General features: G+C 52.9%; 1 protein-coding gene across 1 annotated transcript in view; it reads right to left on the bottom strand.

Moving 5' to 3' along the window:
* MAP2K6 (mitogen-activated protein kinase kinase 6) overlaps positions 1-18,481 on the bottom strand; it is a 61,899-nt gene extending 43,418 nt beyond the window's left edge. Inside the window, exon 1 of the mRNA XM_064151745.1 lies at positions 18,175-18,481. Coding sequence (XP_064007815.1) covers positions 18,175-18,190 — 16 coding nt within the window. The 5' untranslated portion in view covers positions 18,191-18,481. The remainder of the gene's footprint in view (positions 1-18,174) is intronic.
* Positions 18,482-22,205: the final 3,724 nt, after the last annotated feature.

Genomic DNA, 22,205 nt, shown 5'->3' with positions numbered 1-22,205 from the left:
TTGCCTGGCAGAAGAGCCCAACCCCACCTGGCTACAGCCTCCCTGCAGGGAGTTGTAGACAGCAATGAGCTCTGCCCTGAGCCTCCTCTGCTGCAGGCTGCACACCCCCAGCTCCCTCAGCCTCTCCTCACAGGGCTCTGCTCCAGGCCTCTCACCAGCTTTTTGCCCTTCTCTGGACACATTCCAGCATCTCAACATCTCTCTTGAACTGAGGAGCCCAGAACTGGACACAGCACTCAAATGATGCCATAAAGGACTTTGTTTCCTGCTTCTTGAGGCCACTGGAGCAGGTTCCATCCCTCCCAGGGTTCCCACGCCTGCAGCATCTGGGCATCTGCATCCTCCTGTTGCTCTGGGAAAGATGCCATGGTGACAGAGATTCCACGGAGAAAGAGAGGCCCTTGAAAGCTTTGTGGTCTCTCCCTTTGCCCCCATTATCATGAGAAATCACAGCAGTGGGGCTCTGGGGAGATGAGCAGCAGGGGCACTCACTCCCTCCAGCCACCAATACACCACAAATCAAGGCCCTCTTTTCCCTCTATCAAAGTCCGCTGGCTCTGCTGCCTCCCCATCCCAGAGCCTCTTTTCTTTGCTGCTTATCTCCAGCTAGGAAACCCACAGAACAGCAAGCCAGGGAAGCTGTTTGTCAAGGGCCTCCAGCCCTCGTGGGCATTTTTATGAGGGACCTCTTTTCATTTAGTTGCTGCTTTGTTTCCAGACCCCTGGGCTGCCTGCTTGCAGTGGGAGTTTGCTGGAATCAGAAGTGGAGAAAAGCTCTTGGAATTCACCCGGGGAACAAAAGGGCTTTTGTGCAGGAGGATTTGGAGGACGTGGCCACTTTCGTTGTGGCTACCTTCATTTCTGGTTTCTCCCTGCCAAGAAGCACCTGCCAGCAGCCCCCGAGGAGGTGGGTGGCTGTCCATGCATGGGGGGCCACATGGGCAGAAGGATGGACACCTCCTGTGCCCGCAGGCAGCAGAAGTGGAGCACTGCGGGCAGGAGACTGGAGTGCTTTCCAAATGTTCATGCACCATGGCCTGCCAAGCTTAATCCAAGCCTAAGAGCCAAGTTTCATGCTCTCTGCCCTGGCTCTGCAAGGAGAGTGGGGTGGACTCTGCTCCTCATTGCTGCCACAGCCCCCTAGGAAGTCTGCCAAGGGATGGGCAGGCTCTGCTGTGCTGGTTGGTGCTCCCGAGTGATTCTGCCCCATGGATGAAGGGCTGAAGCTCCCACAGCCAATGTGTCAGTGGGGTTGCTGCAGCTTGGCCTGTGAGCTTGGCTATCATTCCTGGAAACTCAGTTTGCTGTTTTTTTACTTCCCTTTATCCACCTTTATGGCACTGATTTGCCATTGGAATGGGCTGCCCAGGGAGGTGGTGGAGTCGCCATCCCTAGAGGTGTTCAAGCAAAGCCTGGATGGGGCACTTAGTGCCATGGTCTGGTTGGTTGGACAGGGCTGGGTGCTAGGTTGGACTGGATGATCTTGGAGGTCTCTTCCAACCTGGTTGATTCTGTGACACCAAGATTTCACCTCGAAAGGCCATTGTGAGTGACCACACACAGCTGCAGGGCTCTGCCCAGCTTCCCAGACAAGCAGGCAGCAGCAAGTCTCCTGTGTTCAGCGTAAAAGCAAGTGCCTGGTCTGCCTCAGCCATGGGGGGAGCAGGAATTGCCTTAAATCCCCCACTTCCCAAACCCACTGCTCTCTGGAAAACTTGATACAGTAAGGAAGGCTCCATCCATCTATCTCCCTTCTCCACTGCTCCCCAGAGCCTCAACCTCCCCAGCTTTCCCAGGGCAGTAAGATGCCCTTCCTGGCAGACACCTTCTTGCTCAAGGTTTTCCTCCAGATTCCACTTTGGGTCTTAGGTTTTTGGAATGTGCTTGACTCAGCTGGGATTTTAGGAAACCCATGGGTTCTGCAAGGCATTTTTCGGGAGGACCCCACAGCTTCATCTGCTGGGCCCCCACGTCTGTGCCAGCTGTCTGCATGCCAAGGGGTGACAAACCCATGCACCCAGCAGAGCAGGCGAGAGGCAGCCACCCTGGCAGCACCAGCACCACACTGTCTAAAAGCCAAGGCCCCTCAGAGCTGTCAGATGTGCTGCCAGCCTGGGGAAATGCAAATTGCTTTGGAAAACGAAGGTGACATTTCCACCCGCTGCTGATTTCTACTTTAGAGTCTGCAGACTCAAAAGCCCAATTCAAGCCTGCAGCTCCAGCTCTGAAGGTCCTTATGTCTTGATGGTGCTTACATTTAAGCACGTGCTTACTGGGAGCACACATTCCTATTACAGCTGTATGAAGTGCCAGGCTGAGCAGGAACATGTACCTAAAGGCTCTGCCAGACTGTTGGCTTAGCCTTTAGCTACAAGAAGCATCTGGCCCCTTGGTTCCCAGCTGCGGGCTCCAGCCCATTTCTCCTCCATTCCCACCAGAAGGGACAACCCACACAGACACTGGCACACGTCCCTCTGCAAAGCAGTGGTGCCAGCCAGGCTGCAGGTTCCTCATCATTGCTTCACAGACAAGCACTGCTCGGCCAAAAACGAGTCTGGAGGCTTCCACATGGGAAAAGCAGGTCTGTGCTAAATCAGGAGGGCGTGATGGGGCAGGAAGGAGTCCCCTGGGGACCTCAGCAAAGTGGCTCTTTGGTGTGTCACTGCCCCCAGGAAAGCATGCACAGTTATTTGTCCTGCAGCTCTGAACTGCTGCTGCTCAGGGGCTGGTGCAGCCTCATTCCTCTGCAGAGATGCTTTTGCTTCACCGAGGAGACTCACACCTCGTCTGTGGGATGCCCATGGTGGTGTCATCACCCTCACAGCAGGCCAGGATCAAATCCAATCAATACCAGAGTGCAATCTGAGGTGGGCTTTCATTTCTGTAACTGGCTGCTCAGGCAGCCACAGCAGTCTCGTTTTACCAGGCACAGATTTGATTTGTTCAGCATCCTGCAGATATTGGACATAATGCTATCAGCCATCTTCCACTGCACAGAACAACTCAGGGAGAGCATTTTCTGCTCCTGGGTAAAGCAACCTCAGGGCAAAACAGGCAGTTTACCTTCCAGAGAGAGAGAAAATTGCTCATTGATTTGGTGACTCTCTGAGCTATAGAGTGTCAATAACTTTTACAGCCAGAAGGGGTAGCCATGGAAATAGAGGAATGTGGAGGTTTCACCTCAGCACAAGGAGACACTCCTTTACAGCAAGGGGAACAGAGCCCTGGAGCAGGCTGCCCAGAGAGGTTGTGGAGTCTCCCCTGGAGACTTTCAAAACCCACCTGGATGCATCCCTGTGCAGCCTGCCCTGGGTGATCCTGCTTTGGCAGGGGGGTTGGAGTGGATGATCTCTGGAGGGCCCTTCCAACCCCTAACATTGTGTGATTTCTTCACTGAGTATCCTCATTCCTTGCAGAAGATCCACACATGAACCACATGGACTAGCATCCACTGTGCTCCTCAGGGCAAGACAGCACCTCAGGGTTGAAAGAACCTAACAAAGAGTGTCAAAGCTGTACAAGACACCTCCAGCCTGAACTACTTTGGTCCCCAGCTTGTGCTGGTCTGTTTGGCATCTGGCAACTGTTTGTTTCAACTCAAAGTGCTGAATCACAGAATGGTTTAGGTTGGAAGGGACCTCAAAGCTCATCCAGTTCTAACCACCTGCCATAGACAGGGACACCTCCCACTAGAAAAAGTCACTCAAGGCCTCATCCAACCTGGTCCTGAACACCTCCAGGGAGGTTGTGGAGCACAGAAGCACAGAATGTGATCTTTGATCACATTCTGTGCTTCTGTGCTCCACAACCTCCCTGGGAAACCTGTGCCAGTGTCTCACCACCCTCACTGCAAACAACTTCTTCCTAACATCCACTTTCAATCTCCCCTCTGCCAGTTTAAACCCATTCCTCCTCATCCTATCATTACAAGACCTTGTCAATAGTCCCTTCCCACCCTCCTGTAGCCACCTTCAGATCCTGGAAGGCTACTCCAAGGTCTCCTTGAAGCCTTCTCTTCTCCAGGCTGCAGAGCCCCAACTCTTGTAGCCTGTCCTCAGAGCAGAGCTGCTGCAGCCCTCTGAGCATCCTCATGGCCTCCTCTGGACTGGCTCCAACAGTTCCATGTCCTTCTTGTGTTGGGGGCTCCAGAATTGTACACAGTACCCCAGGTGGGGTCTCAAGAGGGCAGAAAGAGAGAACTGAAGGTAATTCTAGGATGACTTTCCTCTTCCATGATGCAAACACCACTCAGGAGCATTTCAAACCAGCAGCTACTGTTCTTCATGGCGACACACAGCTCACACTCCACCCTTCACACACAGCTCAGGCCAAGACAGATGAGTTGATTAGAAATCTGGTGGCATTCTCAGATGGAGGTTTTCCTGAGTCAGAAGAACACTGCAGCCCCCACAGCACTGGCATGGAAGGAGAGGATCTGCTTCCTTCCTTAACATATTGCCACAGGTTGAGTTTCGCAACGGTTCAGTCAAATATTGTGATTAACTTTTCAACACGTTCCAAGTCTTTGGCCAATATGCTTTTGTGCAGCTCCCTTTTGCTACTCTTCTCTTTCTTTAAAGAGCTCATTTGCCTGTTTTTGCATTGAAGTGTAATTAAAGACAGCTCTGGGCAGCATAGATGGGAGAAACCAACTGATGCTCCCTCTGCTGGCAATGCCTCCCAGCAAACGCGTAGGTCCTGCTTTAGACACACACAGGAGCCTTCTGCCCACTGAGACACTCCAGGGCAGCCAAACTCACTTCAGACCCCCAGCACCCACCCACTGAAGTTTTGGGCACCACCCCAATAGTGCAGCAGGCTTCAGGAGAAGAACTGCTCCCAGTCCATGCTGCTCCATGAAGCCACCAGTGGCCAAAACACCAAGAGCCAGACCTGCTCCACCGCTGCTACAGCTGCAGTCAGCCTGGTCCAACCAGGGATACAAAGTCTTGGTCCTGCAACCATTTCAGCAATGTACTTCTGCAGACATGTGAGAAGGCTCAAAGCCAAGCACATGAAGGCCTGCAAGATGCAAGACAGCTCTTGGGGCTTCCAGGGAAGCTCTTTCAAGTTCAAACAGCTGTTAGCCCAGTCAGAGAGCATGGATTTGCAGCTCTTCCTCCAGACACCTGCTGAGAGCATACATTTGCTTGTATGTCACAGGAGAAAACAAGCAGTATGTAAAAACCAAAAGCCTTTCCCCAAGTTCTATCATGCAGTTTCATTTCAGTAGAGAAAACATGCTGAAGAAATCCATCATGGCAGAAGAGTGCCAAGCTTTGGCCTTTTTTTCCTTCCCCCAGTAAAGTGTCCCTGACACAACCAGGCAGACTTTTTTTTCTAGCCACGTGGATCAGACCCCATCAGGTTACATCTCTCCACCCAACCTTCTAAATCAGGAGCTGTGAACACAGAACTCCCTTTATAAACCTTACTGTCAAAGCCTCCATAGAACTCCCTGTGGAGGTCCAGGGCTGCAGCTTCACTTATATAGGGACATGCCTGCAAACACCATCATAGGATCACAGGATATTAGGGGTTGGAAAGGACCCAAGGAGATCATCCAGTCCAACCCCCTGCCACAGCAGGACCACACAGTCTAGCACGGATCACACAGGAACACATCCAGACAGACTTTGAAAGTCAACAGAGAAGGAGACTCCACAACCTCTCTGGGCAGCCTGTGCCAGTGCTCTGGGACCCTTACAAGAAAGAAGTTCCCCCTTGTGTTGAGCTGGAACCTCCTGTGCTGCAGCTTCCATCCATTGCTGCTTGTCCTATCCCAGGGAGCAAGTAAGGTTTCTAAGCTTTGAAAGTCTCCAGAGAAGGAGACTCCACAACCTCTCTGGGCAGCCTGTGCCAGGGCTCTGGGACCCTTACAGGAAAGAAGTTGCCCCTTGTCTTGAGCTGGAGCCGCCTGTGCTGCAGCTTCCATCCATTGCTCCTTGTCATGCCCCAGGAAGCATGTGAGGTTTCTAAGCTTTCCAAGCTGCAAGAGCAGATAAGCAGAAATGGGGAGGTGGGGGGAAGAAGCAGCCAAGATTAAACAGGGCATTATGAATCATCTGCACAGATCCATAATGTCCATCCTACTTAGCAACCAGGACACAATACATCCCCAACCTTGTACATTCTCCTGTGTGTGCTCAAGCCCAAGCATATTTGGATGTGGCACTTGGTGCCATGCTCTAGCCTTGAGCTCTGTGGTAAAGGGTTGGACTTGATGATCTGTGAGGTCTCTTCCAACCCTGATGATACTGTGATGCTGTGATATTGAGCCCTGCTGACGGCTGCAGAAGGACTGGCGTGCTCTGACCTTAGCATGTGCATGAGCTGCTTCAAGATCAGAGCAGGAGGAACAAAAAAATCCCCTCTTTAGCTTCCCTTTTAAGAGGAAAGGGGGGAAAAAAAAATCTTCAGCCTTTTCTTGTCCAAGTGAGAGAGCCCTGCTTGGCTGCAGCTGCTCTGCATCGGCTGGGATTCAATCTCCCAGATTGCTCCTTGGTTTCAGCTGCAGCAATGCCTTTTTAAAGCAAGCTCCTGGAAAAAGAAAGGGGGGGGGGGGGGGGGGGGGGGGGAGAAATAGCTCCTTTCTTTGCAGGAGGTGCTGGCTGGGGAGATGCTTGCACAGGATGGGCCCTGAATGCCTGTGCTGCGAGGTGCAGCGAGCGGTTGTTGATGCTGGAAGCGCTGGCATTGTTCTGAGGTCTGCGCAGGAAGAGCGAGAGGAGGAATGCTCCTATTGCAGGAAACTGTTCCAGGCTCTTATCAGACAGAAAGCTTCTCCCTTCTTGCGGGGGAAGTATCAAATGTTTGTGAGGGAAAGGGAAGGGGGGGAGAGGAAATAACAAAAAATCACATGCCAAGCTACAAAGGAAGCTGCCTAATGACATGAATGAAACTGAAGTCATGCTAGGAGGAAGCCTGGCGTGCGGCTGAGCTCAGGTGTATCACAGTATCACAGTATTATTAGGATTGGAAGAGACCTCACAGATCATCAAGTCCAACCCTTTAGCACAGAGCTCAAGGCTAGACCATGGCACCAAGTGCCACGTCCAGTCCTGCCTTGAACAGCTCCAGGGACGGCGACTCCACCACCTCCCCGGGCAGCCCATTCCAGTGTCCAATGACTCTCTCAGTGAGCAAGGGCACGTTCCCCTCCTGTCACCCTGCAAAGACCTGGAGAGCTGCGAGCCCCCTGGAGAGCTGTGAGCCCAGAGGTCCTGCTCGCTGCCAGAGCGGTGCCTGCTGTGGATTCACCGCTCCTGCCTGCAGAGAGCAACTCGCTGCTCATCAGCTTCGGACGCGGCGTCTGTCTTGCCCTCTGCAGCTGCCAGCCACTATTTTGGGCTCTCCTGCCAGTTCAGATGCTGCTCTGTCGGGGGTGCAGGGGGGGGTACTCTGTGTGTGTTTTGCGATGTCCTCTCACACAATTCATCAGTCTGGTCCTTTGGTTAGTCTGTACAACAGCTCTCTTGGCAAGCATCCAAGTTCTTCTAGAATCACAGAATCAAGCAGGTTGGGAGAGAGCTCCAAGCTCAGCCAGTCCAACCTAGCACCCAGCCCTAGCCAAGTAACCAGACCATGGCACTAAGTGCCTCAGCCAGGCTTGGTTTCAACACCTCCAGGGATGGCAACTCCACCTCCCTGGGCAGCCCATTCCAATGCCAAGCACTCTCTCTGACAACAACTTCCTCCTAACATCCAGCCTAGACCTCCCTGGCACAACTTGAGGCTGTGTCCCCTTGTTCTGTTGCTGGTTGCCTGGCAGCAGAGCCCAACCCCACCTGGCTACAGCCTCCCTTCAGGGAGCTGCAGACAGCAATGAGCTCTGCCCTGAGCCTCCTCTTCTGCAGGTTGCACACCCCCAGCTCCCTCAGCCTCTCCTCACAGGGCTCTGCTCCAGGCCCCTCCCCAGCTGTTTTGCCCTTCTCTGGACACCTTCCAGCACCTCAACATCTCTCTTGAATTGAGGAGCCCAGAACTGGACACTGCACTCAAGGAGTAGTGATTCTATAATCTCCTGGTCTGTTATCAGGGGGATTATGGTTTCCATCTCCCATAGTTTAAAAACAGAACACACTTTGGAACATGTTGAAAGAAAACCAACCCCAGTGTCTAGTGTATTGCCTTTCTTCTCCTTTAATAGGCTAATCTGCCAACCCTCTGCTTGTTAAATGAGAGAAAAATCTGTGGGCATGCAGTGAAGGTCAATCTTGTGGTTTTTGAAAGCAATTAATTAGTATGGTTAAGTACCAAGGTCGGCTTGAGCGTCAGCTTCTGCATTAACCAGCAGCATCTTTCTCTGAGGAGAAGGAAACCTGCAAGAAGAGGCTGCAAGTTAACTCTACCTCTCCGTGTCCAAAACCTCCAGTGCTGTTTAAGCTTAGGATGCAAACTGTCACAGCTTCCCTACCATGTTTCTACCTCCAAATTCCACGTGGCATTTAGAAATTAAGGTCAGATCTCTGTCTGCACCTCATTACCAGCCCAGTGTCCCAGCTGGCCAGACCTTGGCCTCCTTGCACAGGGCTGGAGGTGACCTGTTGCACCTTCTGGGACTCACCAGGGCTTCCAAAAGCCCTGTGCTGTGCCTTGTACTCCTGTTGAGGGGTTTTTTTGTGCTAAGTGCTGAGGTTCAGTGCTTAAACAAATCTATTTAAGACCTGGCTTTGCCCAAAGGGGTTTTGGCATTTGGATGACAGCATGTAAAGTCTGTCTTTTCCTTCATCTCACTGGAAGAAGGGGACAGCTGCTCCCAGCTCCTACAGGTGTTTCACTCCAAGAACAAAATGACAATATATGTCATGTATCTGTGCTTTGATGCCCAGGGGCAGCAGCGTGCAGAAAGGCTCTGATCACAGGCTGACACTTGAAAGGCCACAGCATCAGCTGTTTCAAAGAAGAAATCAATCCCAGTCCTTACAAAGCCAGACTTGGGTTTATTTCTTCATACTTTTGCAGCACTGGAGACCCTAATTGCAGGCAATTAAAGCAGCCCTAGGAAAAGAAAAGGAGGGAGGGAGGTGGGGAGAAGGGCTGTGTTGAAATCAAAGCTGGAAAGTGTGCCTCTTAAATGACTGCCAGCTGCCAGTGCTGGAGAAGTGCCCTGGAACAAGAAGCTGATGCCCAGGGCAGTGCTAGGCTCTGCACAAACCCCCCTCCATGCAGAGCTGGTACCAAAAGGACCTTCTCATCTGGTGTGCCCTGGTTTGCAAGTGAACACTTCAAGCTCTGACGTGCAGGTACTTGTGTGAGCATGGGAGTCCAGCGGGCTCTCACTGGGGCTCCTGAGCATGAGAGATGGGAGATGCTGAGAGCTGATGAGAGCAGATATGATGGAGCAAGTCCAGGGAATGAAAGTCAGTGATCAATGCTGGCTTGGCTTTTAAAATGTCCTCTCTCCCTTCCTTTTGGACGCTGCCACTTCTGGGAAGGTTTGTCACTGCCCAGTGGGGACTTCCACTACTTTATAGCTGTCAGAACAACAAAACACCTAATTTGAGTCATTTTCTATCTCTGACCATGAACTACTGGAGAAGCAATAAGCACTCTTAGGAGGAATGATAACAGGGAGGGAAGCTGCAGCTTTTATAATCTAACCTGTTGCTTGAGTGTCAAACCAGCCCTGCTGCAAATGCACACGTCAAGAACTTCAGGCTCAGACCTCTGCTGGGGGGATGAAAAGCAGCAGCAAAGTAATGCTGCCTGCACTTGGAGAGCAGAGCAGCCAGAGATGCTCTGAGGCCATTTGGCCCTGATAAGCATTGTTTCTTTGAGTGCAATTACATGGTTGGCTTTAGAAAAGGACTCTCCTTCAAAAGCAGCTCCCAAGCCTATGCTGCTGCTGCAGCCTTCATTAAAGGTCTCTTGCTGCAGACACAGTCAAGTGTTGACTCCTGTACTTATTTTCTGTTGCTGCCTTATCTTTGGCATCTCATCTACAATTCCTCCTGGGTTTTGTTGAGGTTTTTTTCCCCCTTTATTTCATTTTTTTCCCCCACTGTATTCAACTGAGTGCAATCAAAAGTGGATGTTGTGCTTGGGCTTCAGCTCTTCTAATGATTTGTGATCTGCTTGGGTGCAGACTTGGAAAATCTAGCCTCGATTATAGAATTGCAAGCTTAAGTAGGCTAACAAAACAGCAACAGTAAGAAACTGGATCAGCTTTGCACAGTGAAGTTTTCCTGCTCAAACAGAAAGGGGAGGGGGAATAAAAAAGCCTCCTCTCCCTGCAATCCTTCTTACAAATATGAAACTCTATCTGAGCTGCAGAGGCTGCTCCCTCAGGCTGTTTGCACAATGCTCCTCGGGCTTCACTGCACTCAGCTTTTCCCAACAGCCTAACAAGCCATAGCCATGGCTTCTACAGCAACTGGGGAGGGTGTGGGGAAAGGAGCCTGAGTTGCTCCTACCCCAAAACACTCTCCTGATGCAGTTGGATATTGCTCTTACCATGCCCATATAAACTTGGGCCCCTGCTTGACTAGGAGATGCAAATCCAGAGCAATGCTCACCTGCAGCTTTGCTAGCATCAGCAGAGCCAAGATGCACAAGTGGCTTTTTTGAGCTTCCATAAAGGATGTTCACTATTTGCTTGCAACAGCTTCAAAGTAAAGATGATTCAGAAGTGTTTTAGCACCCCAGAGACTTTCATTGTGGGATGAACCTTCTGAAACATCAAACTGGGTGTCTGGAATTTCTAGCTCAAAAGGAAAGGGTAGCTCTCATTTTGGCTTGGAGGCAACAGAAAGCCCCTCCAAGTGAGAGACTCAGACTTCCCCTCTCCAAATTGCATTTTACTGAGCAATTTTACTCTTCCTTGCACGTCTGTCAACATGCAGAATGTTGAGAATTTGGAACAGATGAAAAAACAAAATGCTTGCTGCATAATGAGTAGATGGAGCAAAGCTGGAGGTGGGGAGAGTCAGCCTGGAGGTGAGGAGGAAGTTGTTGAGCATGAGAGTGGTGAGAGGCTGGAATGGGTTGCCCAGGGAGGTGGTTGAGGCCTCATGGCTGGAGGTGTTTGAGGCCAGGCTGGCTGATGCTGTGTGCAGCCTGCTCTAGGGTAGGGTGTCCCTGGGCATGGCAGGGGGGTTGGAACTGGCTGCTCCTTGTGGTCCCTTCCAACCCTGCCTGATTCTATAGATATGGAACAGCCTTCACCACTTTGCCACCACAGATCACAATACTCCAGGGTCCTGGTTCTGCTTTCCTGCTAATGCTAATGCAGCTCTACCTGATAATGCTAATCTCCAACTATTCCCAGACAGGCCCTAAGGGAGGGAGCTAAGTAACTTTACAGCTAAGGAAACTTCCCCCCCCCCCCTTTAATTATAGCTTTGTCCACATCTAAAATGAGCACTCCTGCAATTTACTCTACCACTGGAGAGTGACTCAACATAATGATGCTGCTGGTGGCCACGCTGCCAACTCCTACAATGCACTGATTGTCCCCCAAAACGTGAGTGACCACAGCAATGGACAACTCCATGCTCTGCTTTTCAGCCCTTTCCTTTGCTCAGGAATTTTTGTACCACCCTCAGGAAGTTGTGAGCTGCCCAGGTCCTGCTTTAACTCCCTGCGGATGCAGAGCTTTGCACCTTGAGCAGGAGAGCTGTGGGCAGGCTGAGCATTAGAAATGCAAGTTCATGGGGTGAAGGCAGAGAACTTCAGGGGAAAGAGCTGGAAATCATCATGACCCTGAGGTCCTCCAAGTGCATTCACAGTGGAGGGCTCCAAGTGTCTTCCCAACTCTCTGTGTTATCAGACCTCCCATGCTACTTTGCTAGTGTGAGGGAAGGAACTGGAGCTTCTGCCAGATGTGTTGGTTTTAAATCCCTTTGAGAGGCTTCTCTAGGTGATGTTACAAGTTCTTTTTTTTCCAGCAAGAGAAACTGGACAAGTGAGATCAAATGCAGGTATTGTCTGAGGCAGAGGGGGGAAGCCAACTTCTTACTCATCTTGTGTATTTGCAAGCACAGTGCACAGAATCTGCTCATCTGCCCTGTGACTTGCAGGTAATTGTGCTCCATTGATGCCAATACTCTTGAAGGAATGAAGTGTCTCATCTCTCTAAATTACTCCTGTGGTTTTAATTGAGCATCACCTGCTTCACCTTAGCAGCTTGTGTATGTGTCATGGGAGGGAATTCACCCCAAAGCTGGTGAAAGGCCCGGAACACAAACCCTATGAGGAGAGGCTGAGGGAGCTGGGGGTGTGCAGCCTGCAGAAGAGGAGGCTCAGGGCAGAGCTCATTGCTGTCTGCAGCTGCCTGAAGGGAGGCTGTAGCCAGGTGGGGTTGGTCTCTTCTGCCAGGCAAGCAGCAACAGAAGAAGGGGACACAGTCTCAAGTTGTGCCAGGGGAGGTCTAGGCTGGATGTTAGGAGGAAGTTGTTGTCAGAGAGAGTGATTGGCATTGGAATGGGCTGCCCAGGGAGGTGGTGGAGTCGCTGTCCCTGGAGGTGTTGAAGCAAAGCCTGGCTGGGGCACGTAGTGCCATGGACTGGTTGACTGGATAGGGCTGGGTGCTAGGTTGGACTGGATGATCTTGGAGATCTCTTCCAACCTGGTTGATTCTATGATATGGTGTGAGGTATCCCTGGCCTCATCCAGGCTTTGTTTCAGCACCTCCAGGGCATGTTCCTGGCTGTTGTGCCATGCTGTGCTGTGGGGATGGGGCTCCCTGGAAATGCAATCTGGTTTTTGCAGCCCAGGTGTAGCTGCCTGGGAGGGTGGGGGAGGAGGTGAGAGCTCCTTCCCTGCACAGCCCAGTAGTACTGCAAGCAAAACACATCTGCAGTGCAATGCAGATGGAATGGGAAACAGAACACAGCAACTGGGGAGTCTTCACCAGGTGTACTGGTTTCCTCTTGCTCAGCTCTGTAGAGCAGAGATTTGGCTTATGTCAGACATTTCTAGCCTAATACTTTCTACCTCATGGTTTGTTTTCCTTTTTATTTTCCTTCTTTCTCATGCTGGTTAATTCCTGCAGCATGGCATTGCATGAGACCCTTTAAACCTCTTTACAAACATTTGCCCCCCTCTTAACCCAAACAAGCTCTAGGGCAGCTTCACTGCAGAGCAGATGGCACATGCAACAGGGTGAACCACAGAATCAGCTAGGTTGGAAGAGACCTCCAAGATCAGCCAGGCCAACCTAGCACCCAGCCCTGGCCAAGCAACTAGACCATGGCACTAAGTGCCTCAGACAGGCTTGGCTTCAACACCTCCAGAGACAATAACTCCACCACCTCCCTGGGCAGCCCATTCCAATGCCAATCACTCTCTCTGACAACAACTTCCTCCTAACATTCAGCCTAGACCTCCCCTGCCACAACTTGAGAAAGTGTCCCCTTGTTCTGTTGCTGCTTGCCTGGCAGCAGAGCCCAACCCCACCTGGCTACAGCCTCCCTGCAGGTAGCTGCAGACAGCAATGAGCTCTGCCCTGAGCCTCCTCTTCTGCAGGCTGCACACCCCCAGCTCCCTCAGCCTCTCCTCACAGGCCTTTTGTTCCAGGCCTCTTGCAATTCAACAAGGTATCCTTAAACAAATAAATGAAGTGAAAACTAAACCAGGAGCTCAAACTAAAACTGAGGTTGGTGCTTGCTGCCAGGCCAAGCTTTGCTAGGCTTGCACCTGGCTGACCGTGCCGCAGCTTGGCTCCCCGCGCTCCGGCAAGCACCCCTTGCCAAGTGCCTATGTCATGGTGAGGGAGCTGAGGTGGTGCTGACGAGGCAAACTGCACATTGCACAACCAACAGCAAGCCTCACACTGCTCATGGGTTAATTTTATACCAGCAAAAACCCTGCCACCTCCCCTAGGATTGAAGAAAAAAAAACCCAACCAACCCAAAAAGGCATAAAAGCAAACGTTGAGGCTTTGCATTGGTCCCACTGAGAACTTCCAGCTGGGGAGGCTACAGAAAAAATAAACCACAACAACAACAACAAAAAAAGGAGCATTTTACATCAAATGTAGTATTTTGAATAGGTGCATGGCCTTTGGTCAAAGTCCATAGGTACACATTCAGCCAGCATCACGTGGGATGTGGTTCTCGTACTCTCGGTATCCCTTTTCAGCTGGAGCACAGAATTGCATTTGGAAGAGTAAAACAGCTGAGAATTAGGAGTGAGCTCAATGTTGAGTTAAAAGCAGCTCATTTCAGTGCACTGGTTATGAATTAGGGCTCTGATGGGAACTGCTCCCCCTCCCCTTTTCTTCTTTCAACTGAGAAATTCACACCCTTGCAGGTTGCTTCTCTGTGGGTTTTGTGAGTGAAATATTCTCCCTTTACAATGAATGTGGAAGACTCTTGAGTGTCTCAAGTGCCATGGTCTAGTTGACTGGATAGGGCTGGGTGCTAGGTTGGACTGGATGAGCTTGGAGGTCTCTTCCAACCTGCTTGATGCTATGATTCTATGATTCTATTCTCTGGAGGTGTCCAAGAAAAGCCTGGATGGGGCTTTTAATGACATGTTCTAGTTGATTGGGTAGGGTTGGGTGCTAGGTTGTACTGGATGAGCTTGGAGGTCTCTTCCAACCTGGTTGATGCTATGATTTACAGCCACAAGCCCTGTCTGGCTTGTAATTAATATGAACTTCCTCATTATTGTTTCTTTTTCTCTCTTCCAGAATAATACCCTATCAGTTATGACAGCCAAATGGGTCATATTTGGGCCACAACTCAACTACTTCTTAATGACCATCACCATCAACTCCCACTCATGCGGAGTGGACACCTCTTTGAAGGTGAGAAATGGGTCACAGGGTCCTGCTGTGCTTGGAGAAAGAGTATTTGCTGTGGATTGCTCCATTCAACTCAAAGCACCATTTTGCAACTTAAAAGAATGATGTTAGAAAAGAGAATGGGATCATAGAATCATAGAACCAGGCAGGGTTGGAAGGCACTACAAGGAGCAGCCAGCTCCAAAGCCCCTGCCATGCCCAGGGACACCCTACCCTAGAGCAGGCTGCACACAGCCTCAGCCAGCCTGGCCTCAAACACCTCCAGCCATGGGGCCTCAACCACCTCCCTGGGCAACCCATTCCAGCCTCTCACCACTCTCCTGCTCAACAACTTCCTCCTCACATCCACTCTGACTCTCCCCATTGCTCCATTCCCCCCAGTCCTGGCACTCCCTCACAGCCTAAAAAGTCCCTCCCCAGATTTTTTGGAGGCCCCCTTCAGATCCTGGCTGCAGGAGTTTGTGTCCAGTGATGCCTTTCTGACTTGAGCTGTGTTTTCACAGAACCATAGAATGGTGGAGGCTGGAAGGGACCTCTGGAGGTCCAATCTCCCTGCCAGGGCAGGTTCACCTGGTGTAGGCTGGAAGGGACCTCTGGAGGTCCAACCTCCATACCAGGGCAGATTCACCTGGTGGAGGCTGGAAGGGCCCTCTGGAGGTCCAATCTCCCTGCCAATGCAGGTTCACCTGGTAGAGGCTGGAAGGGACCTCTGGAGGTCCAATCTCTCTGCCAAGGCAGGTTCACCTGGTGGAGGCTGGAAGGGACCTGTGGAGGTCCAACCTCCCTACCAGGGCAGGCCACATATGAACACATTCAAGTGAGTTTTGAAAGTCTCCAGAGAAGGAGACACATTTTTTTTTGGACCACAAAATCTTAAGGAGTCCACCAAGGCACTGGGAATTTAGCTAAGTAGTCCAAGCACAACGCTGGAAGCATCTGCTGGTTCCTGCTATGGAAAGGGCCAGAATGAAGCTGCTGTTTCAGAGCTCCAGGGAGAGTTTTACCTTCTACAGTCTACACTGAAAGCAGAGCACCTCAGCTTCTTCCCACAGCACAGGTAGGGCTTTGGGGAGCAGTTCTGCCTTCTGAACTAGGTGAGATTCTTTGTAGGCAGTGAGTCTTGCCCAACTAACGCTCGGGATTACATGCTCCCCCTGACCAGCAGCATCACAGAAATTAATCTCTGGCAAATTCTCAGCACAACTTTGGAAGGGATTCAAAGTCAGGAGAGGGCTCAGCAGCTCAGCAGCTGGCCGAAGCTCTGAGCACTATTTCAGAAAGCTGACGAGGAACCTCCTGTGCAACACATGAAAGCTGATCCCGAAATGCAGATGATGCCTCCCTTAGCTCATCCTGGAGAACGATACCTCCGGTGCAAACCCCGGAGCTGAAACCCCTTCCTGAGCAAAACCTCAGCCCCAACAGCTGAACCTGGAAAAGTTATCCCTGTAAGGAATTCCAGCTTAGACACTGGGACTGCAGAGCATGAGGCGGAGGGAAAAGGGACTCCGGAGCGATGCCACTCACCGAGATCGCGTTGCGTGGGTTCTCCTTTCCCACTTGCCCCCTACTGAGGAGGCGAGACGAGGCTGAGCATGGCACCCTGTGAGGGTGGGCTGCAGGGTCACCAGCACAGGGCCTTGCCTGTCGCTGTCTCCATGCAATCCAGCTCTCCCACCCCAAGGCTCTGCAGGGACCGCCTGCCCCCCCCCCTCCCCAGGTCTCGCAAGGAGCAGCAACGAGCCGAGGGCATCGCTGGGCTCAATTCTGCATTATCAAACTTCCTTGGCTCTTTCTGTTGGAAACTTTGACCATGCTCTGCTTGGCTGGAAAAGATGACTGCAGCAAACCCAAATTAGGAATAAATTATACAACAACTTTACATTTTTTCTTACAAAGGGGAAAAAATAAAGCCCCGTGTGGCAAGAGCTGCAAAAGCAGCTCCTTCCAGTGCCCTCCCAGCAAGGCCATGGGCTTCACTAATGTATTTTGGGGACACACACACACACACCCCAAACGCAGTTAACAACGAGAAGTCCCAGGTTGGGAATTGCTTTTCCACTGGGCCCTGAGTTGTCTCTCACCCCCTCCACACACACTTCCTAACTGCAGAATGCACCGAGACAAGCAGCAATATCAAACCCAAACATTCCAGAGTTGCATCTTTGTGGCCGGTCCCTGACATCTGTGCATCTCTTTTCACAATGGAGCAGCTCCTCCTGACACCACCACCACCAACCCCCCCCCCGCCCACCCCCCTGCAGCCTGCTCCTGCAGGGACTGTTGCATTCCCACAGCATACTTGCAACACGGAATTCTCCACCTCCCCTCCTGCAGGACACAAGGCAGAACCACTCCAGGCTAATCACAGAGACGTTCAAGTTGGAAAAGACCTCTAAGACCATCCCAGCCCCAACCAGCAACTCAACACCCACCATGCCCACAAAACCACGTCCCCCGAGCGCCACGGGGGCAGGTTTCTGTTCGAAAAGCAAAGATCAAACCTGGCCAGAAAATAAAAGCAAGGCAGCAACCTACATAAAGTATTAATCCTTGTGTCCCCCTGCCCAGAAACTCCTCTCTCCAACCCCAGCCCAAGTGCTAAATAAAGCAGATCCTCCGCATGCGACCTGCTCTCCAAACCTCACTGCTGCCTCAGACCAAAAGTTACCAAATATTTAAAGGGTAGGGGTGGGGAGTTAAGGGGGAGGGGGAGGGGAGGGGGGGGGTTAGAAATCAGTGGAAAATGATCTCAGCCCTGGCACAGGAACAATACTTCCCCATGGAAACATAGGTATATATTTAATTCCTGGTAACTCCACTCAAGTTTCACCTTTCATCTGCTGCATGGACTTCTCCAAAAAGTTTTTTTGTTTGTTTGTTCGGTGAGGTTTGGGGCTTATTTTTGTTGGTTTGTTTGTTTGTTTTGCACGTGTTAACAAGCTGCAACCCCACATGCAACCCTGCTTGCATGCATGCACATGCAACATGCACGGCAGCTGCAGCCCCGTGCATGCAGCTGCTGCTCCTGAGCTGCCCTGATTGTGCAAAAAAAAAAAACCACCCAAACCCCCAAAGAATTAAAAAAAGCAGGAAAAAGAATAATTTAAAATTAAATATTAATAATAATAAAGAAAAGGTTTCAGCGAGCCCAGCGAAAGAATTCCAGCAACGTCAATGCACAGCTGAAGTGCCAGCCCTGCCTGCCGGGAGCTCTGTATGTGTATGTGTGTGTGTGTGTGTGTGTGTGGTGTGTGTGCGCCTGCAGAGCCGCACAACCAAACAGGAAATGCAACTGCAGCCGCTCAACGCCTCAAACTTCACCCCTGCAGCTGCATCATCCCCCACACTGCATGCATGCAACTTTCGGACATGCATGCACGGCTGGCTGCAGAATTGCCCCCGAAGAGAAGCAGGAGCCTTACCTCTGGCCTGAGACATTGTCCCCTTGGCTTTGGTGGGGGAGGGGAGCACAAAAGACTTTGCCTTGCCTCTCCTCTGGAGCTTAGTTTTGCAACAAAGATGCAAACTGCAAGCGCTCAAATCCTCCTGCAGCGGGGAGTTGTCCTGACTCGCTGCAGCAGCTCTCCTTGCAGCGGGGTGCAGCTGGGGGGGTGGGGGGGGGGGGTTAAGGGGGTGAGGGGAGCGGCCCTGCAATTGCACACGCTGCAGGGCAGCTTGCAGGGCGGGGGGTTGTCCTCCCCCCGCTCCGCTCTGCAATGGTGGGGAAGGCTCCTGCTGCACCTACATGATGGGCCAGGGCTGGCAGCGGAGAGCTCCAAACTTGGAGCTGGGGGGGGGGGGGGAGGAGAGCAGGGCGCAGGCGCGGGGCCGACGGCAGCCGCGGGGCCGACTGGGGGATGGAGTCCGGCGGCTGCCTGCAGGGGGCGGTGCCGCCTGCGCGCCCGCGGAGCCTGCGCGGGGAGAGGGACGGCGGAGGGGCAGGCTGCGTGGGGAGAGGGGAGATCCCGCAGGTCCTACGCGGGGAGAGGGGAGATCCCGCAGGACCTGCGCAGGGAGAGGGGAGATCCCGCAGGACCTGCGCGGAGGCGGTGCGAGGAAAGGGGAGGTCCCGCAGGTCTTGCGCGGAGGCTGTGCGGGGAAAGGGATCGCGCGGGGGCACTGCGGGGATAGGGCAGGTCCCGCCGAACCTGCGCGGAGGCTGTGCGGGGAAAGGGGAGGTCCCGCCGAACCTGCGCGGAGGCTGTGCGGGGAAAGGGGAGGTCCCGCAGGACGTGCGCGGAGGCTGTGCGGGGAAAGGAGAGAGCACGCTGAGGTTACGCTGGGAAGGCAGCAACTGCAGCGGAGCCCGTGGAGACTGCGTGGGGAAAGGAGAGCTTGCGCGGAGGCTGCGTGGAATAAAAGATGCATCGCAGAGCTTGAGCGAAGGCTGCGTGGAATGTGGGGTGCACCCGCGGAGCTTGCGCGGGGGCTCTTTGGAATGAGGGCTGCGCCCGCGGAGCTCGCAAGGCGGTGAGGGGTGCGCAAGTTGCGCGCGGGGGCGCACGAATGGCATGCTGTCGGCGAGAGCGGTGCCCGCCTTGCTTTCGGGGTGACCCATGGAGGTCGCAGGGTGAGTGCTGGGTCCCCGTTTCATTCCCCAAGCTGCTTTGGCTGGGAGGGAGCAAGGAGCTTGCCTGTGTCCTGGCTGTGTGCTGCGCAGGTCCCGGGCGCCCACGGTGCGGGAGCTGGTGCAGGATGTTCTCCTGTGACGCCGGGTGCAGGGGGCAGCCACCCGCTGCCGACAGCACCCACTGGGATCCATACCTTCTTTTGGGACTAAGAAAGGCTCCGGGTCTTGGGCAGCCCCTGGAAGGAGCATGGTGGGATGGCTACGGCTGGGGCGAGGGAGCCATTTCCTGCCATAGCATCAGTCAGGGTTGGAAGGGACCACAAGGAGCAGCCAGCTCCAAACCCCCTGCCATGCCCAGGGACGCCCTACCCTAGAGCATGCTGGCTGCCCACAGCCTCAGCCAGCCTGGCCTCAAACACCTCCAGCCATGGGGCCTCAACCCCCTCCCTGGGCAACCCATTCCAGCCTCTCACCACTCTCCTGCTCAGCAACTTCCTCCTCACCTCCAGCCTGACTCTCCCCACCTCCAGCTTTGCTCCATTCCCCCCAGTCCTCTCAGTCCCCGATATCCCCAGCTTTTTTGGAGGCTCCCTTCAGATCCTGAAAGGCCACAATAAGTCCTGTCACCTGGGAGAAGAGGCTGATGCCCACATGGTGCCAGCCTCTTCTCTGGGAGTTGTAGAGAGTCAGAAGGTCTCCCCTCAGCCTCCTTTTCTCTGGGCTAAACAACCCCAGGTCCTTCCAGCCACTTCTCAAGACTTTTCACCAGCTTTGTTGTTGTTCTTTGAACATTCCTCAGCACCTCAATGTCCTGCTTGGAGTGAGGAGCCCAAAACTGAACGCAGCATTTGTCGTGCAGCTTCACCAGGGGCAGATACAGGGAGCACAATCACTTCCCTGCTCCTGCTGGCTACACTAATTGCTGGCACAGACCAGGATGTGGTTGGGCTTCTTGAGCACAGCTGCCTCATCTTCAGCCAGCTGTTGACCAGTGCCACCCCCAGCTTCTTTTCCACTGGGCAGCTTTCTGGCAACTCCTCCCCAAGCCTGGAGCATCCATGGGGTTGTTGTGACCAGAATACAGCACCTGACACTTGGCCACACTGAACCTAATCCCACTGACCTCTGCCCATTGATCCAGCTTATTCTGGATCCTTCCCAGCCAAAACCATTCTAGCATTCTGTGGTTAAAATGTCTGTGTGGGTCTTGTACCTGAGCAGTGCTTAAGCTTTCAGATGTCTTTGTGCACAGAAATGTATCACCCAGACCTCAGCATGGTGTGGGTTGGAAGGGACCTCTGGAGATGATCCAGTCCAACTCCCCTGGTAAAGCAGGGGCACCCCCAGCAGCTTGCTCAGCATCACAATGTCACAGAATCATAGAATGCCAGGTTGGAAGGGACCTTAAGGATCATTTGGTCCAGCCTTTATGCCCAGGCAGGTTTGGAATCTTTCCAGAGAGGGAGACTCCACAACCTCTCTGGGCAGCCTGCTCCAGAACTCCAGCACCTTCAGAAGCTGTTTGACTTGAAATGATAGGTGACAGGATGGCAAAACCAGAAATCCAGTGAAGGTTGTGATGGTCAAGACCAGAGGAGCTTGAGGGTTGCCCTCATTGCTGTGCCAAAGATGTGCAGGGCAGTGTGAGGAGGACACAGCCAGGAACGGCCAAGGGCAGCACAAGAGGCACTGAGGACAAGCTGGAGCAAAGGAGGTGCCATGGGAACAGGAGAGAAACTCCAGCAGCCTCCAGTGTGAGTGTGCTGGAGCCTGGAGCAGGCTGCCCAGAGAGGTTGTGGAGTCCCCTGCTCTGGCTGTGTTCCTGTGTGCCCTGCCCTGGATGCCCCTGCTCTGGCAGGGGGTTGGACTGGATGACCTCTGGAGGTCCCTCCCAGCCCCTAACGTTCTGTGGTTCTCTGGGTGTGTGGTTCCATCATGCCCAGAACAGCAGTTTGCTTTTTCCCATGGAGGATGGAGTCCTTGCTCTCTACACGCAGCATCAGGCATGACTCCTGCTGGATCCCAGGTGCTCCCTGTTTGCCCTCGTTGCACACACCAGCAGCTACAGCCCAGGGAAAAAACCCTGTGTCATGCTGCTGGCACCCAGCAGGCAGCACGATGCCAGTTTTAATTGGGTTTTGATCTTTTCCCTCTTTCTTCTCCCCGGAGGCATGCAAGGATCTGGGCTGCCGCTGCCTTCCTTGGAATTAGGACACCCTTGTTCAGCACCCTGGTAGTGCTGAGAGGAGTTTTCTGCCAGGCTTAACGGGTCTAGGCTGATCCTGGGGCCTGCAGAGGCTTGTCCCTCCTGTGCTGCACCACAGCTCGTGTGCCGAGGGTTGGAGGCTGTGTGAAGTTCAGCTGGTGGGCGAGTCTCAGCAGGACCAGGCAGTGTGTCTGGGGAGACGGGCACATGGCAAGCTGGGGGCTGTCCTGGGGGGGCTGGTGCCTTTGCTGGCCCCTGAGGGATCATAGAATCACAGATGGGTTTAGGTGGAAGGGACCTTTACAGGTCCTGATCCAACTCCCTTCCTGCACTCAGCAGGGAACACCTTCAACTAGAGCAGGCTGTTCGGAGCACCAACCAACCTGACCTGCAGTGCTTTCAGGGATGGAGCAGCAGCCACCTCTGCCACCTCTCACCTTGGCCAGTGTCTCACCACCCTCAGAGGAAATAACTCCTTCCTAACTTCTAATCCAGTCACTTTGTGTCACTAAGTAGTGCCATGCCACATGCATCCTTGTGCAATGGCTCTGTAGGAACTCAGGTTATGAATGCCTGGGGAGAGAGGAGCTCAGAGGGACTTCTTTACTGTGAGGGTGGCAGAGCACTGGAGCAGGCTGCCCAGAGAGCTTCTGCAGTCTCCTCTGGAGACTTTCAGA

The sequence above is a fragment of the Pogoniulus pusillus genome, chromosome 11, assembly GCF_015220805.1.
Source record: "Pogoniulus pusillus isolate bPogPus1 chromosome 11, bPogPus1.pri, whole genome shotgun sequence".
Classification (NCBI taxonomy): Eukaryota; Metazoa; Chordata; class Aves; order Piciformes; family Lybiidae; genus Pogoniulus; species Pogoniulus pusillus.
This window is presented reverse-complemented; position numbering and strand designations above follow the sequence as displayed.